Source organism: Hydra vulgaris, chromosome 02 (genome assembly GCF_038396675.1).
Source record: "Hydra vulgaris chromosome 02, alternate assembly HydraT2T_AEP".
In the NCBI taxonomy this organism is placed as follows: Eukaryota; Metazoa; Cnidaria; class Hydrozoa; order Anthoathecata; family Hydridae; genus Hydra; species Hydra vulgaris.
In genome coordinates, this window is record NC_088921.1 from 45587501 (window position 1) to 45606294 (window position 18794).

At 24.2% G+C, this 18794-nt stretch overlaps 3 protein-coding genes across 3 annotated transcripts in view; all 3 read right to left on the bottom strand.

The window, feature by feature from the left end:
* The window catches only part of LOC101236599 (WD repeat-containing protein 31), a 28526-nt gene extending 27370 nt beyond the window's left edge, over positions 1–1156 (bottom strand). The window contains exon 1 of the mRNA XM_065791086.1: positions 1065–1156. The gene's annotated coding sequence lies outside the window, so the exon portion shown is untranslated. The remainder of the gene's footprint in view (positions 1–1064) is intronic.
* Positions 919–3485, bottom strand: LOC101236746 (DNA repair protein SWI5 homolog). Its single transcript, XM_065789554.1, has 5 exons — positions 3421–3485; positions 3254–3299; positions 2709–2815; positions 1065–1156; positions 919–983 (listed from the first exon to the last, which is right to left on the bottom strand). Exons 1-5 carry the CDS (start codon positions 3483–3485, stop codon positions 919–921), a joined length of 375 nt encoding a protein of 124 aa, XP_065645626.1.
* Positions 3486–4775: 1290 nt separating this feature from the next.
* Positions 4776–18794, bottom strand: part of LOC100204950 (liprin-alpha-1) — a 33823-nt gene continuing 19804 nt past the window's right edge. The window contains exons 10-27 of the mRNA XM_065791087.1: positions 18264–18398; positions 18004–18087; positions 17754–17885; positions 14529–14591; positions 14357–14416; positions 13920–14275; positions 13516–13693; positions 13357–13431; positions 11997–12503; positions 11572–11697; positions 10573–10650; positions 8423–8520; positions 8197–8251; positions 7991–8033; positions 7577–7752; positions 7221–7497; positions 6802–6862; positions 4776–5536 (exon numbers count right to left, since the gene is read on the bottom strand). Of these exons, the coding sequence (XP_065647159.1) occupies positions 6825–6862; positions 7221–7497; positions 7577–7752; positions 7991–8033; positions 8197–8251; positions 8423–8520; positions 10573–10650; positions 11572–11697; positions 11997–12503; positions 13357–13431; positions 13516–13693; positions 13920–14275; positions 14357–14416; positions 14529–14591; positions 17754–17885; positions 18004–18087; positions 18264–18398 (2481 nt within the window). The 3' untranslated portion in view covers positions 4776–5536; positions 6802–6824. The remainder of the gene's footprint in view (positions 5537–6801; positions 6863–7220; positions 7498–7576; positions 7753–7990; positions 8034–8196; positions 8252–8422; positions 8521–10572; positions 10651–11571; positions 11698–11996; positions 12504–13356; positions 13432–13515; positions 13694–13919; positions 14276–14356; positions 14417–14528; positions 14592–17753; positions 17886–18003; positions 18088–18263; positions 18399–18794) is intronic.

The window sequence follows — 18794 nt, forward strand, 5'->3', positions numbered from 1 at the left end:
AAATTTTGTCAAGAAATACTCTAAGATTTATACACTTATACAGAACACTTTATACACTTATACAGAAAAATTCTTTATCATTAAATATTGATATAATTGGAAAAAATTGAAAAATCTTTTAAATTACAGACTAAAGCACACTGTATTTAAGCTTCAATTTTATTATGAGATTTCACAAACATGATTAAACTGCTTTAAAAAAACAAATAGCAAAATAAAAAAATAAAAAAGTTTCAGTTGTCATGAAAAATTGTTTAAGAAACTAAAAATTAATGTTGGATTAAATGAATACATAATATAAGTCTCAAGTCGAAAATGTAATGCTCATTTGAGAACCCACCCACCCTGTATATTAAAAAAAATCTTTCAACTAAGTATTTAAAAAAAGTAAAACATTAAATTATTAATTTATTTCACAATGCATGATTTTTTTTGCAAGATTTTCATTTTTAATATGCATTTTGTGGAGATTTTTAATTAATACTTTTAATTCTTATCAAAAATAAATGTATAAAAAAATAAATATCAATAAATAAACAACTATTAAATTCAATACTAAATAATACTATCAACATTTATAAGTGTTTCTATATTATAGGGCTGTTGGGCTGTAAAATATTGTCTGTGAAACTATTATTAACAGTTTAAATATAAGCAAAACAAAAAACCAACAAAACTCTAACATCTTTTTCAAAAAAAAAGAACAATAACAGCAATTAAAAACAACAACAAAAAAACTAAAACAATAAAGCTAAAATTAAACTTTTTATAAACCAAAAATTTAAAACAGAGAAATATTATAACACAAATAAATATCACATTAAATAACGTATATACAAATAAGAAAATGTTATAATATAAAAATCTTTTAGGACTATATATATATATATATATAAGAAAATATGTCAATTGTTTATATCAATCATCAATATCAAGATCAAACCTAGAATACAACAACCGTGTTGTCGTACCTTCAATCTCAGCTAAAAAGTTTAATAATATTTAAAACTTTCAAAAAAAGTCTATAATTTAAAAACGTAAAAGATTAAATTTAAAATCAATACCAATTTTTCCAATAACCATTTGAGCAATGTCTTTTATTTCGTTATACTCATGAAGCCTATCAATGTAAACTTGCAATTCGCTTTCACAGTAACTATATTAGGGGAAAAAAATAATAATTATCATGATCATGATCATCATGATCGTCATCATGAGCACCATGATGATGGTGATAATAATGATAATCATCATGATAATAATGATAATCATGATAATAATGATAATCATCATAATAATGATCATCATCATGATCATCATTAATATGATTATGATGATCATAGTCATGTAGAGCTTTGTTCAATATTGCATAACCTTTCTCAACTCTATACCTTAAAACATGAAATTTGACAAACAAGGCTGTTGCGCAGAGAAACAAGTTGAGCGCGGTACTACCAATTTTTTTATTTTAAATTTGACTGATTTAAAATACTTTCAATAATTGAAAAATAATTATGTTGTTTAAATACTTTGATATTAGGTATTTTATATTCTAAATATTTATGTTTAAAAAAATTTTATATTTATATTTTAAATACTTTTTTAAAAGTATTTTTTACAACAGTGTTTTCATGAGACATTTAAAAATTTATGTTGGTATGCAAAATTGATGAAAAAAAAAAATTAAATTGCCACACTATTAGGGGACAAGCGTTTATCTTAAAGATTACTCAAATTTCAAAAAAGCCTGTTCAGGTTTGACATATAAGCATATGTCAAACCTGAACAGGCTTTTTTGAAATTTGAGAAAACTAACTAGTAGACATGAAGTGAAATCAAAACTTGTGTGGATTGGTGTTTATCTAATTAAGATAAAAGCATATGTATACATAAACATATGTATACAAGTATATAAATACATAGAATCATACATACACATGTATATAGTAAATAGATACATATAACCATACATACACGTATATATGTAAGGGCATTTGCACTTGACTTGACTCAAATGAGGAAGCTTTGAAAAAAAAGTTGGAAAAAAAAAATGAGGAAGCTTGAAAAAAAACAAACAATTTAAAAACAAAAACACCTAAAAACATGTACCTTCTATCCTTAAACAAAAATGTACCTTCTAACCTTAAACAAAACATGTACATTCTAACCTTAAATAGCGCTATGTTTAATATAATCAAGACAAAATTTACAAACACTGACAAGTTCCAAATTCATATAAAGGTTTTAATTTATTTAAATTTTTATGTGGTTGAAAGTTATGACCTGTATTTATTTACAACCTACTCACTCAAGAGAGGAAGAGAGAGTGGAGGGGGAGGGGTGATTTGAAACTTTAAATGGTCATAGTTAAATAAAATTTAAGGCCAGCTAATGAATAAAAAAAATACACCATAGCTCCAATATTCAGCTTGTTAATGTTTATTAATTTTGTGATCAACATCTTCTTTGAAATAAATTCTTGAGAGGTAAAAATAAACTTTAAAAATAAACGTTCAACTTAAAGTGATTATGAATGATTCTTTCCTACATTTAACTTATGCTAAACAAATAATTTCTTTTCCATAGTAACAGCTATAATACTTTAAAAATGTCATATTATTGTCAATCTCAATATATTATAATAATAATAATAACATAATTTAAATAGTTTAAATAACAATACAATAAAGATTAAAAAATTAAAATACTTTTCAGATTTTAATTCTGTTATTTCTTTTTCCACTTTTTCAATATCTGAACGTAAAGCTGCAATATCTTGGACTAAAGTTCTATTGTCTTCAACTGGGGACTTACTCTTCAAAAAAAATTTTTTTTAATTAAAAAAAAAAAAAATTTAAATTTTTTAGGCTATTCAAATTTTAATAAATTTTATGGTTAATTTAAATAATAAATTAAATATATACATTAACTTTACTGTCATAACAACTAAAACTACACTATACAGATCATAAATTACTCTCATAATTTTCAAATTTTGGTCACAATCTTTCTTTTTCAGTTCTGATTCTTCATTAATAATATCAATCAACTGTTACCTTGGAGTCAAAAAACTAAATACATTTGTGACAAATTACATAAAAAATGTTTTTTTTTAGGAATTGTAAATTTCATTACTTTTATTAAAAGTATATTTATTTTGAATTTCATTTACTAAAAATTTAATTTCTTAAAGTCGTAAAATATAAAATCTTTGATTCCAATGTATCTAAAAAGTAATCTTGTTGAAACTTACACTGACTGGAGACTTGAATGGCTTAAAGCAAGCTGAGCTGCTTCCTCTAAAGAAAATTGACTAATTTTTAAAACATAAATACAAGTGGTTTTATATTTATTAAAACATATTCAACATTTATTTATCAATTTTTGTCAAGAAAAAAACATTGAAAGCAAAACGAATACCTTCTATCATAGGGTGTAGTACTGACCCTACTTTTAGGGGCTTTGTTTGAAATAGGTGTATTCATATTTTTATTTCCTAATTAGTTACATTTCAACATCTATAATTAAACTTAAAAAACATGTTGATAACTAAACATAACAAAACATTTAAAATATGTAAATGCTTAGATTAAACCATTATCATAATAAAATAGGTTGTTACAGCTAAATATTTAAACAGAAAAAGGCTGCCACAGCTAAATATCTGAAAAAAAAAAAAAAAAAGCTGAATATTTAAAAGAAATAAGAGGCTATAATGAATATTTAAACTAAAGATGCTATAATAAATATTTAAACATGTTGCCATTGCTGAATATTTAAAACAAAAATAGGTTGCTATAGCTGAATATTTAAACAGAAATAAGTTGCTATAGCTGAATATTTAAACAATAGTTTAAGACTGGGTATTCAAACTTGCCTGATTGCTATCCAAAATATATGAAGCAAAGAACTTTGAAAAAAAAGAAATCTTCAATAAAGTTCAGGTTCATGCAACTTAGTCATCTATTAAGTATTAAAAACAATTTTTGAAAAATAAAAACACCTATTCATGCAATTAACTTAACCTAGTAATGAGAAATTATTAGGAAACAAAAAAAAAAAAAAAAAAAACCCAAAACAAAACAAAGAAAATCCTAATTGATTTTAAAGATGAACATAAATAACTGGTATATTGCTATAATAAATAGTGATTGACCAAAACTCTGTTTCTGTATTGGTTTTTGCCAAAATTTTTATTTGAACCAATACCGAAATTTAGGTTTTCGGTACTTTGTATTATGTTGGTAAAAATCAAAATTTTGGTTGGAAAACATACCAAAAATTTTCAATTAAATAAAAATAAAAATTTTCAAAAAATACCTCAAAAAAATCCTGTTTTGCAGAGAAAATCTGCCAGTTGTTAACTTTCGCTATTAACTTATATTGCTCAATTTGTGAAACGTGTGTAATTCTAACATAATACACATATAAAAAACAAATGTAAAATTGCATTTTTAAATAAAATTTTCTAATGAAATTAATTTTGACTAGCTGAAATATTGGTATTGGTTTCAGTAAAATATTTGCCGAAATGTTTGTTTCGACACCAAACTAGAGTACCCGAAATTTCAATTTATTTTGGTTTCGGCTTTTTTTCTGTTTCAACCGATCACTAATAATAAATAACTTATACTATAAGCACTTGTTAAAATAATAGTTCATATTTTAATGTCATTTAATGTTGACACATAAAAATGGCATTACTTGAATTATTGATAATGATAACTATGATATACCACAATTGTCATTGATCAAAAATTTTTATTTAAAACGTGTTTTTAAATTGAGATAATTTTTTTTCAAAAACTTCAACAACTTTATAAGTTACATAACAATTTCACTAGAAATCACAATATATTGCACAATATATCACATATTTCAAAATGAATTGCATAATATTTTACAAGCTTTAAACAAAAACACTATAAATAACAATTTATTATAAAAACAAATTTTGGTGTTACACAAATGTTTCATGATTAAAAAACATTAAACAAAAAACAACAACAATGCATGGTCAAACAAGGACAACAATGAATGATCAAAAACACAACATCTAAACCCAAATAAAAAACAAAAATTTACTAAATGAGAATTTGTTTAATATTTCTATTTGAATAAAAAAATACTAAAATAAATAAAAAATAATTTGCAAAAAAAAAAAATACAACAAAAAAACAAAAACAAAAAAACAACCCGAATTTTGCGTGTAATTATTTTTAACATGAAAACACTGTCAACAAAAATATATAAATGCTAAAAAAAGATGGAGGAAAAAAATATATTTATATAAAAAAAAAAGTGAAATGTAGTTCTATATGAACCACTTTTACAGTAGTAACAATATTAAGTATAAATATAAAAATCTATATAAAATGAAATATTATACATAATTTAGTTTCTTAGTTATAGACATATATCAACATGTCACATGACTTCATACATGAAATGCGATAACAAATTCTAATATCTATTGGATCTTGGACCATCGTCGACTTAATGAGTGCAATTTATGCAAACGTGCATAAGTTTTAACCTAAAAATAATAATTAAATATAACATAATACAAAAACATTAACCATCAAGAATTTATATTGTATATCATTTAACAAAAAGTTGCTTATCCTTATTATTTTTATTAAAACTACATTTAACAGGCCTTGTTAGGAGAACGCGTAACGCATTTCTAAGTAACTCAACTCAGCAAATATATTTTGCATTGTTAGAAGTTATATTGCGTCACTTGCGTCTTTTCAAGTACCGCATTGTAATTAAAGTTATTTTATTAACGCGTTAAAAATCATACAAACAGTTTGTTTTTTTCTCACTAAAACAAAAGTTACAAATAAAATCTAAGTTCTTATTTAAAAAATCATTTTTATTATTTTTTTCAAATATGAACTAAATTTTATCTTGAAAAAAATATTTTTTTCATATAATGTAAAATAATGTTTGTTTATTTTCTTATGATTTTACAGTTGGTTTTTGATTATTTTATTAACTGTTAATAAATTTTTTCTTATTTAATTTGTGAACTCTTTTTAATAATGTTTTTAAACAATAAAGAGTTTTTTTTTTGTTATTTATCAGTTACCGATAACATATTCGTGATCATAATTTATTTTCATCAATTAAACAAACGTCATTAAAACTTTACGTTATTGAATTAACAATAAACAAAATATCTTATTGATAAAATATTTACATTAAAATAAATAGTGCATTTTTTAAACTATTATGACAAAAAATAATTTTTACATTTAAAAGGAATTTATATATTTAATTCCTTAAGATAAAACTTAAAACACTTTAATTTTTTTAACTAATTTTTAACAACAATAAAAAAAATTATTAAACAAACTACTTCTTTAACAAAAAATCTATTAGTTTACAATTGCGGTTAAATGCTTTTACTTACGACTTTATATCTTCAGAATAAACGTCACTTAAACTATATCAAAAAATAATTAAAAATATTCTAAAAGATATAAGTTTTTGCGTAATACAAAACTGCTAAACGCATAGGCAAATCGCCTTTTCGCAAGCAAAATGTGAGCTGCGTAATGCTTCTTAACAAGGCCTGATTTAAGTTATGAAATAAATTATTTAACCAATGGTAGAAAATCATAATTAAATTATATAGCAAATTATTATGAAACCAATAAAAACAAATTAAATTCCCTGCCATTAAGGACTTTTCAATTAAAACTGTGTAAGGTTAAACAAAAGCTGTGTCGTTTTGATTATAATTTTTTACAAACAAAAAACTTCAGATTTCTGCTGCAAAAGTTAAAAATTTACCACATTAAAATGTAGAAAAATATCTAAGTGATTCTGCTATGAACGCTGTAATTTCTACGATCTAAAAATTTGAATTTCTTTTTATAATATAATAATAATAAAATATCCAAAAATAAACCAATAACTAATGTAAATTTTAATATTTAGTTTTAATACTTTTTAAAATTTATATATAAAACAAATCAGGACATCTGTTAAAAACAAATGATAACTTAAACTAAAAAACAAATTAAAAATTATGTTGAAAAGTATAAATTATAATTTATTAATCATTAATTATGATTAAGTTATAGTTGAAAAAAATGTAAAATTTTTAAATATTGATTTCATTACTTAACTTTATGAAACTTTGTTACCTATTACAGAAATTTGATGACCTATTATAGAAGTTTTGTAACCGATTAAAGCAAATTAATTACCTATTATAGGAGATTTGGTCAGTCTACGAGTAGGAGAAGTCACTTCAGCATTTCTAGAAAAATGATAGGAAGTTTCAGCATCTCCAGAATATCGTTTAATAGAATTATCTTCTACTTTACGCGATTTATCTTTAACTGATTTGTCCTTTTTAAATTTCTTTCGCCATGATTTTGTACGCCTAAAATCACCTTCCACTAAATCCGATTGAGAAGATTTTTGCAGGTCATTACATAGATCTATCAGTTTACTGTATTCTTTTGCAAGTATTTTACGTGCCTATTTTTTATAAAATTAAATTTAAATAGTTTGTTTAAAAAAGCAAAATGTAAGACTTTGAATGTTAAATAAAACATACTTTTTCATTTGTATTAGGAATTTGCAAATAATATGCAAACATATCTACATCAAAATGTTCATCTAGAGCTATGACAGCACCATGAACACCAGATTGACACAGGTTTTGAGAAAATTCATCTAAACCAATACTTGATACCCATTTTATAACTCTAGCATTTGTCCAAACTAGTATATCTAAAGGTCATCAATAAAATTTTCTCAGTAAGTCAAAACATTTTCATAGAAAAACAAAAAAGAAAACACTAAGTAGTACATAATAAGATAAAATTTAAAGATTTAAATATATCTATAAAATATAAATTTTATTATCTATAAATATTGTAGTTTTGTTGTATTTTTTGTTTGACTTTTGTTAATTACTTTAGCAATACTAAGTCAACATGTTTTACATATATACATGTTTTAAATATACCATTTTTTTCATTTAAGGCATCACTCCTTCGCTTTTCCAACATCTACAGGTAAAGCAAATTATGACCAATAAAATATATAATTGCAATGAAGTTATAAAAAGCGAACTTTAAAAAACAATCATTAAAAAAAATTAAACCACTAATTAAAAATAAAAGGTAAAAAAATCATTATATATCTACTACTTTAAAAAAAAAAAAAAAATACTTTTCTATCATAATTGAGTATTTCCAAACATTTTGTTCCACAATCTAAACTATTTCTAAACAAAAAAATTCAAAAAAAAAAAATTAATGACAATAAAAATTTCTTCTGAAAACAAAAACAAAACCTAAATATAATTTTTAATATATTAACAATTATTTTGATATATAAATGCAAAATAGGAACAATATTATACTTTATAAAAAAATATTATATAATATAAAAAAACCTGTGGAAACCATCAATAACTTTAAGATACTTTGTCTGTTCTTTTTTAGAAATGTGTCCTAACATACGAGCATCCACTAGGTTTTCAATAAACGAATACTATATATGTTAAAAAAGGTCATATAATATCACTAAAATAACAAACTTTATCATATCTTAAAATATGTTAAAATATAAAAACAGATTTTTTAAAATCAAGCATGAAGTATAGCGGAGAAAATAGAATTAGCCTCACCTTTATTTTTCGTTCTAATTTAACAAAAATGGCAATGAAACAATGATTAAATCTACCCTATTTCTTATATTCTTCTATTACAAATAATAATAAAAAACTAAGTCACAAATGCATATCACCAGATCAAGATAAATAAGTAAACTGAAAATAATTATTGATGAGGCTAATTCTATTTGCTACCGCAAATATTAAGTATTATACATTTTATGGTTTTATCAAATGTACCGCAATTTAATTATGCTATATTATATCTAAAAAGTTGTTGTTTGTAACAATAATTATATAAGTGTGGATACAAAAGATGCACCGCACAAATTTGCTTAGAGATTTACAAAATATTGGATCAGCACATGGTGAGGCTAATTCTATTATCTCCATTGTATTGAATCAGACTTCAAATCAGGCTCATTTATTAACTACAACAGAACTGGTTTCTGCAGTAATTAAAGCAAAATAACCAGTCTTCTGCCATTCTGCCAAAAAGAAGCAAGTTTTGAAACTTATATTATTTTGAAGATAATATTTTTTATAGAATAGCAGTATTAATAGAAACAAATAAACAATCAAAATCTTTATTACAAAAAGGTTATTATAACTGATTTTAATAAATAAAAAAATCCATAAAAATTGCTTGCCATGCTTTTGTATCTCAAAAATTCCATTTTTAATCTTTACATATATTGACTTGCTATAACAACATACTTCTCAAAAAAAAATATTTTATAATAATAATTTTTTTTTTTTGATTGACTTATTGTTACACTACACTATGCAAAGATGTGGGTTGTATAGCCAAAATTCTGGTTTATACAAATGTGTTAGTATAGTTTTTTATATTAACTTAAACTGAAGCTTTAATTTTCTCAGTCGACTTTTTTTATGATGTTGTTATTTCTTTATTCTTTTTACTGAAACTTCTTTTTACCATGACTCGATGTCTATTTTTTTAGATATTGGTGTGTTATTCATCCTTAGTAACATTTAACATGAGAACCTTTAACTGTTAAGGTAAGTTTGTTTACTAATAAATAGTTTATATACACTACACCATATATAAAGTATTATATATATTATTCCGCAATCTTGCTTTTATAAAGCTACATACAAAGTCTTCAAAGATTTAAAAAAAAAATCAAACTTTTTTCTATTGTTTAGAGTTGAATGGTTAAGAGGTTAAATAATTTAGAGTTAAAAGGTAAACCACCTTAACTATGACTTAAGTTTTTCACATATATTTAAAAAACACAATTTTTACATTTTCACAACATTGCAGTTGATTAAGAATTTCAAATCATTGAAACACCCAGCTTTCGTTGAAAAACCCAGCTTGACCATTTTCTGTGCTAGCACAGGTTGCTAATAGTTTAAGGCATTCATCTAAAGCAACTAGATGAATGCCTTAAACTATTTTACAGACAAGGACTCTTTAGTTTTATTGTGAGACAATCCCTACCAAAGTCACCATCTAAAATTTAGGTGCTCCTTCTATCATTACTTAAAACTTTTAAACAACTAATAAACAACCTAATAAGAATTTTAAAAATGATTTTGTACAAAGAAAAATAAAACTGTAACAAAATATTAGGTGTTATGCTTTTACAACATTATTCTTTTTAAGACTTAAGCACATTTAAAAGGTATTATCAGTAGAAGTGAAACAGTTTTAGTTTCTTTGACAATATTTTCAAAACAATAACTTAATGGTAACCAACTCTGATAGTATATGATAAGATACAGTTAATACTAATAACTAACACGGTTTAAATCTAAATAAAACCAGTGTATAGCTAGAATAAAGTTGTTTCAATAGCTATACACATATTTTTTAATTTAATTGTTAGATAATGAACAAAAATAAATTAGCATATTATATAAATAGAAACTCACCCTATACTGAGAAATGTAATGTAACTTACCCTATACTGAGGAAGACCAAGACTTGCAAGCCATTCTGAAGCAATCCAAAAATGATTCATATCACCATAGACTAATGACTATAGGGAAAACAATATTTTCAAACGAATGTTCATGACAAGTGAAAACAAATAAACAGTCAATAAAGAGCCAGACTTAAATATATGTTACACTTTTGGTGTGACAAACCTTTTGTTTATTGTTACTACTATATCGACAAATTATTTATAACATGGCAGCATAAGAAATAAAATCTTAATAAATTTTTTTTTTAATTAATTCAAATTTTTATAAAAATTTTAAATAAAAAAATAAAAGTATATATATATATATATATATATATATATATATATATATATATATATATATATATATATAATATATATATATATATATATAGTATATATGGTGATAACCTGATTGTCTTAATTTGAGAGTCATGCTTTTTAATTAAACCCTACCTTTTAGAACAGATTGGGTTTAATTTAAAATACTAATTCAGAAAAATAGCTCTCAGAAAGGAGTTCTAGCTTGAGTATATTTTGTAAAATACCTTAGCCTAAAATTGTGGTAGACCCCTTTTTAAATTTTACTTACTATCCTCTATTACCAAATTAAAAAAGTATTATATAAACCTATTATTCACTTTTAATAAGAAACAATAAAACATTTTTCAAGAAATTTTTAATGTTTCAGCAAATGTTCCTATGCTTAACAACTGAACTTTGCTAATGAAGCACAACTTAAATATTTAATGTAGTTACAGCTACTTTCAGCATTTAGTAGTATTTCACTACATTTTAGATTCAACTATGTAAAAGTGAACCCAATCAAAAGCATTTAATTTAAGAATATAAAAAGATAACTTGTTCATCACATGCAAGCATTAAAAATAAAACCTTTCAAATCAAATAACAATGACTTAACTGCTTTAAAGAATGTTTAAAGATTGTTTAAAGATTTAAAGATTATCTTATTAAATCTGCAAAAATGCAACTTACAGTTTTTGTTGGCGGGGAAACAGGAAGAGTAACATTAACCATTTCATGAACAGCTAATCTTAATTTTAAACGATGCAAGGGATTGTTCACACCTATTTCATGTTGGATTTCATAATCTGATAATGCCTAGAAAATAAAATTAGAAAAAAAAATTATTTCAAGTAACTGAGTTAAACAAGGGTCAAAAATATATCTACTAGCAAATTTATAATATGTAAAGTGTTCATTAGAATTGTCATACTATGTCTTTATATTTGGAATCTTTATAACATATGTAGTGTTATATATATTTCAAACATAAAGAATTTTTTAATTATAAAGTTATAGTAAGTTAAGTGTTCATTAGAATCATTATACTATATCTTTATGTTTGGAATAATTTAAACACTTAACTGTTTTCAAAGAAAGCAACAAATAGGACTCACTGACATAATTGAACCACTCTTTACATTGGCTCTACAAGCATGTATATACCACTCTGGTAACTTCACCCATAATTCTAACCAAGCAAGAATTGCAGGAGCATTCCATGATGCAAATGGAGCTCCTGATGCCATAATATCTTCTAAAAGTTTGTGTTTCATTCGAGTTTCGGCATCACGTTGTGCTTCAGCATTGGAATCTAAGTCTTCGCTTTGTCCGAGTTCCAAGTCTCTTGGTTTAAGTTTACCTTTAGTAGAAAATATTTTTCCAATTGATGTTCTAAGACTTTTATTTTTTCCACCCCTGCGAGTAAGAGATTCTAAACTATTTGTCATGCTACCAGGTGAACTAGATGAAGAAAAGTCAAATTCTCTGTCAGGTTCAAAAGAATTTGAGCTCCAATGAGTAGTAGAATTACTTTTTAATTTATCAGAACAATCTGATCCAAGAGAATTTGGAGCATCAGAAAGTTGGTCTGCAATCATTTCTTGTGAACGCCCCTGTTTCAGCTAAAAAAAGATCATTAAATTCTATTGAAAAAAAACTACATAAACTGCATAATCATTAGTATGCATTGAAAAACAGAAATTTTTCAAAACTGTCTTATAATAGCTCTAAATATATGGGATATAACAAATTGGATTTAAAAAATTTTTGGAAGAAAAAATATTTTTAGAGGTGCCCTAAGTCAATTGAACATTTACAGGGTTCCTAATATTTTTGAAAAAAAAGTTCTACAAAAGTAGGTCAACCTGGTACTCAAAAGAAGCGAAATTTTATAAAAAGTTCAAAAATAATGTTTGTTTCATGTAAGTATTATTTTTTTATTGCTAATAACTATGGTTTTTTTTCGAAATTTTTTGTTAATCCAGTGATATTTTATTATATCGCATATATTTAGAGCTATTACAAGACAAATTTAAAAAAATTCTGTTTTTCAATGCACCTTAATAATCATAGCGCAATTAAAACTGCTTCAAAATTAAAATACTTTTTATTTCAAAACATATTCAAAACAATTTAAATGTTATAATATTTGGTTATAACACTACATTTCAAAAATGAACTAAGTTTTTGTTTGGCTTGATTTTATAGTGTTTCTAGGTAAATTCAGGCATGTTAATTCAAAAATAAAATTGGTTTTAATGTAGCATTATTAATATTATTATTATTTGTTTCATTTGTGGATTATAACCTGCATTAAAATTTAACTATAAAAATTTATATACTAACAGTAACAAGACTAGTTCTAAAAGCAAAAAAATATTTTTTAAAGAACCTTTAGATAAAACTGGAAACTAAATTGCTTAAAACTCTTCAAATCAAACTAAAAATCAGTAAAGTTTGTTAGTTAAAAAGTACCATTAAAGGTTTTGTATCCAATGGATCATATCTTGTAAAACCAAAAGAATCATTACTATCAGAAGGGTTTCTTCTCTAAAAAATAACTAAATAAAATGCTTATTTTTGCATTACCAAAAATTGTCATAGAAAAAAACAAAAGAAATTATAGCATATTACATCAGGTTTAGCATAAGTATCAGAAGTTATGTTTAATTTTAATTTTCTGTCTTCAATCTTGTTTTCAGAAGAATCTTTAGAATTAATACTTCCATCCAAACTACTTGTTTCACTACCAACTCTTTTTTCTATTTGTTCAGTCAACAGTTCTGTATTTCGATGCTCAACTTGCAACAACCTTAGACATAATAAAAAAATTAAAACAAAATTTTTATGAGATTTTTCATTTATTTATAAAATATTTATATATGTTGTATTATATAATATCATATACATAATATGTCTATAGTATAAACAATTTAATATGCTATTTACTTTAGCATAAATTTATAAGTATTAAGTATAAAGTGGTGTTAAAAATAGTTGACAGAAAGATGTTGAATAAAAATACTTTCAAAACTTACTCTAGTTCTTCATTTATAGCATTTAGTTGATTTTGAAGCATACTAGCTAGCCTATGTGCATCACTTGATGTAAGAGATTCTAGAGTATCATCAATAATTGCTGGAATTCGACTTAAACTTTTTAAATCATCTTTGTTATTTAATGCAATTGCAACATTAGAAATGACATTAGCTTGATTCATTTTCTGCCAAGAATTGTCTGTTTCATCTTTTGGTGGAATATATGATGATAATTTGGAACCAGCTGACAATGAAGAGGTTCGAAACACAGGACTAAGTATTGCTGGCACTCTTGAGTGTGCAACAGGCAATCCTGTGGTAGGACTAGTGACAACCTTGCTGCCAGTTAGGAATGACTTAAAATATTAATTAAAACATTTTTTTTTTTTTGAAATTTCAAAACAAAAATTCAAAATATTTATATTAAAAAAACCTACTTCTCTTTTAAGACTTAAAATCTCTTCTTTGAGCTTTGAAATTTCACCCACCAAAATATTCTATAAAAAATAACTTTTTGAAAGATTTGAAATACTCTTCAAATATTTCCAACTATTATAAAATAATGATATAAAATAATATATTAATAAAAATATGCACTTAACAAACAACCTTTTCTTTAGAAATCTTTTCAATTTCGCTTTTAGACTTTTCTAGTTGCTGGCAAATGTTATTCTAAAATAAAATTGTTTAAAATGATATTAAGTATCTGAAATGCACACTGTGAAGCACTGAAAAGCACACTGTGAAGTTTTTTGAACTTGCTTTAGCAACAAATCTCAACCTTATATCATGATAAAATTTTATTACTATTTTCTATTAATATTGGTAGCAGTTTAAAAAATCACTTTCTCACCCAACTAAGTAATTTTTTAAAAAAAGTTTTTTTTTTTTAAAAGAAAAAAAAGAAGAAAAATCAAATGGACAAGAAAGGGCAACCAGGGCAATTGGGTTATTTTCCCAGCAATAATTAGACAAGATGTCTATTAGTAAGTTTTCAAATTGCAAAAATTGACCTAATCTTTGGAATTGATTTGGGGATTTACTTAAAACTCAGTTTTAATTTTTGGAATTGTTCTAAGAGCTACTTAAAACTAAGTTTTAATTTTTGAAATTGCTTCAAGGGCTACTCAAAATTCAGTTGGAAAATAATTTCCATATATTTAAACAGAGAACTAAAATAACATAAAATAGCACAAAAAAACTTTTTATCTATTTACTGCATTGGTACAGCTTTAATCAACACTTAATAAAACTAAAACTAATAGATTCAATTTATATATAAGATTATATATATGATATATCTGATTTTCTTGTTCTTATTATTCATTTTTTATTACAATTATTACAAATCTACAGTCACTAAATTGCAGGCCATAATAATATAGTGTACAATTAAAGAAAACTTTCTTGATCTTTATTTTTTGTTCTTTATTTACTATATATACAATTGCTAATTAATGCACTAAATTGCTGTTAACTACAGTTTTATACCAGTGCGAACAATGCATACAAAATTAATTTTTTTAAAAAAGCTAATTAAATATTTATGCATACTTTGAAATAACATGGGGAAGAAAAAATATTGTTACCATTCTATTTTAGTTGTTTTAGTTACTTTTTTATTATTTTTAAACAGTCAGTTTTAAACAACCAATCAACATTAAATGACCAAAAAATAAAATGATATTTTGATCTTTAAAAATCATACTGATTGAAAAGGCATTCTATCCACAAGAAAGAAGACAAGTAAAAATTTTTAATAAATATTAATACATATATATTTTTATAATAAATATAAATACATTTAAAGTCATAAAGTTAAAACTATATATTATATATATAATATTTGCATCAAAATTAAATAATCAAAAGTGCTAAAAAATTAAAAGACCCAAATGTTTCTGATTGGTTAAACAAAAACAGCTTAGAAACAATTGTTAGTTAAAAAGTTAGAAAAATAGTAACTAAAAATAGTAACTGATGGAAATTATAATTTAGTATAAGATTAAATATATTTTGTACAGAGATTTGTACAAAGATTAAATATATTTTGTAATTTTGTACAAAAAAACAAAAACAAAAAACAATTTGAACTGATACAAAATAACAAAATATTAAGCATTGTAAATTCTAAATAAAAGAAAAAAGAAAACTATATAAGAGGAATAACAAAATACAAAAATAACGAAAAGAAAAATTAATTATAATATAGGAGGATTATAAATTACTTACGTAAATTGGAATGATCTGTAAATTTTATTAAAAACTTATTCTTTGATATTGATTTTTAAAACGAGTCTAACTTGTATGCTATTTGGCTTTACACGAAAATAAGTCATGTCATATATTGCATAAACATGTAATTATATTTTTTTATGTTAGGGGAGAGTGGGGCACCATGATACACTTTTGGTTTTTGCTTAATAACAAATTTTCGAATACGCCTTTTTTTTAGGCGATTGGTTTAAATTGTAGAAAATTATACCTACAAAATTAAATTTATTTATTATCAAAATATAACAGGTTAAACTTGTGAAAATATTTAAAGTAAAATTAGAAACTTGTATCAAGGTACTGCACCCATGGGGTACATAGACAAAAACTATAAGCATTATTAAAAAAGTAAATAAAAAGTATAAAAATTAGAGAAAAGAATTTTTACTTAATTATAACCCAAATAAAGCATCCAATGGTCTAAATCACATTTCAGAAATCCATATGATTATGTTTTAAATGTAATTTATAAGCATCACTAAATAATGGCTTTGAATCAAAATTGGATCTCCTAGTATTTTATATACCTAAATCTCTTAAAAAATGACTGTAAGTATTAAAAGAAATGACTATGATACAATGGAGTACTATTCTAAAGTTTTAAGGCCCTCAACAAATGCTGTATCAAGTTACTCCATACTTGCTAACAGAAAACCATTGCTTAAATTTTAGTTTCGCAATGTGTATTTTCAATAGTTTTGCTTAATGAAGTAAAGAGCTTATGGATTGTAGTTTACAAAACAATGTTTCTTACTGATAAACACATTGAATAACATACTTTAAAACTTAGCAACATAAAAATCTAATAAATTACTTTGTCATCAAAAAAAAAAAACACAAAATTCAACCCCTCACAGGCCTAATGATATCTAATGATATAACTTTTTGTCAAAACATAGCTCTACTAATAACTGTTTCACCAAATGAAAGTGATTTTCACAACTCTTAAGATGCCTCCACAATTACAATGTTTCATAGCGCCCCATGTATCATGATGCTCTACTCTCCCCTACACAAAAAGGTGCAATACATAAATTGCTATGTATATAAAAGATAAAAATGAATAAAAATTTGATTGTCAGAAAAACGATTTGATTGTCTATTTTTAAATTTTTCATTACTATCCCAAAACTTTAATAGGAATCTCAAGACTCCAGGTAAAAATAAGAACTCTTGAACTCCAGACTAAAATTAAGAACATATGAACTCCAGACTCCAGAACTCCAGACATTTAATTCTTGCTCTTTTTAGATACAGCTCTTATAATACTGAGCACTTCAAAAGTTATTATGATTTCAGATAATTTATTAACAATAGACCAAAGTCTGGTCAAATTTTTTATTATTAAATTGATAATTAACAATGGTTAATTTAAAAATAGACAAACAATAGACTCAATTTAGTAATAAAAAATTTTGTTAAGTTTTTTATTACTAAATTGATAATTAATAATGGTTAATTTATAATTATTAAGGTAGTAGATTAATGCAAAGATGAAAATGTACAAAAAATATAAAAAAAGATAAATATATACAAAAATTCAAAAGTAAATAAAATTACTTTATCATCAATTGACTGCATGCGTTCTTTAAGCTGCTTTTGAAGCTGATAATTGGATTCTGCCATAAGTTTATCTATTGTGCTTTGAAGTTTTATATTATGCTCCACAGTTAACCGTTCACATTCATTAGCCTAAAAAAACTTTTTACTGTAAGACATAGGAAATAAAGTAATAAGAAATTATTGAATAATAAATGATAAGTTTAGAAGTAAAAAAAAAAAATTGCTAAAATACTAACAAGAATCTTACCCTGGCTAAGTGTTCAGTTATTTCATCTAATTGAGCTTGAAGATTTTGTACTTTTTCTTCAGCAGTAAAATTTCTTTCTTCAGCCTAAAAGAAAATGTCATCTGAAATAAAACAATCAAAAAGTATTTAATTATATATTAAGTTATATATTATTTAAAAGGTAAAAAAAACAGTTACTGCTATGTAATATATATAGTTACACTATTGTTATATATATAGTTGCAATATGTAACTATTGTTATATATGTAACTTAATCTACCGCATTAAGAGCAGCTTTACGATTCTCAAGTTCTTCCTGAATCTTAGGTAACTCTTCAACATGCTTGACTGTTTGGGAAAACTTCATTTCATAAAATTTGCATTGCTCTTGTAAATTTTCAATCTTCTCATCTTTCTAAAACAAAAAAAGGAAAAGAAATAAATACACATTATTATAAAAAGTAAATATTTTTATGTCAAAAAAAAATTATACAATAAAATCTGAAGGATTTAAGTTAGGCACTAGAGTTTTTGAAGCAGATTTATTTCAGAACAGCTGAATGTCAAAATCATACTACACCAAGTCATGCTTTGTAAGATAAAACATCACCAACAAGTAGACATATTTGCATCCAGCTAACCATTTGACACAAATTTGCTTACAACAATGCTACAAGCAACCACTAATTAAACTGGGAGACTACAGAAAACAAGAAAAAAAAAACAGACTGCAAGAAAACAAAAAAAACAAACAAAAAAAAAATGTAGAAAGAAGACTGTAAATTGTACGAGTCAGGAAATCTATCTTTGA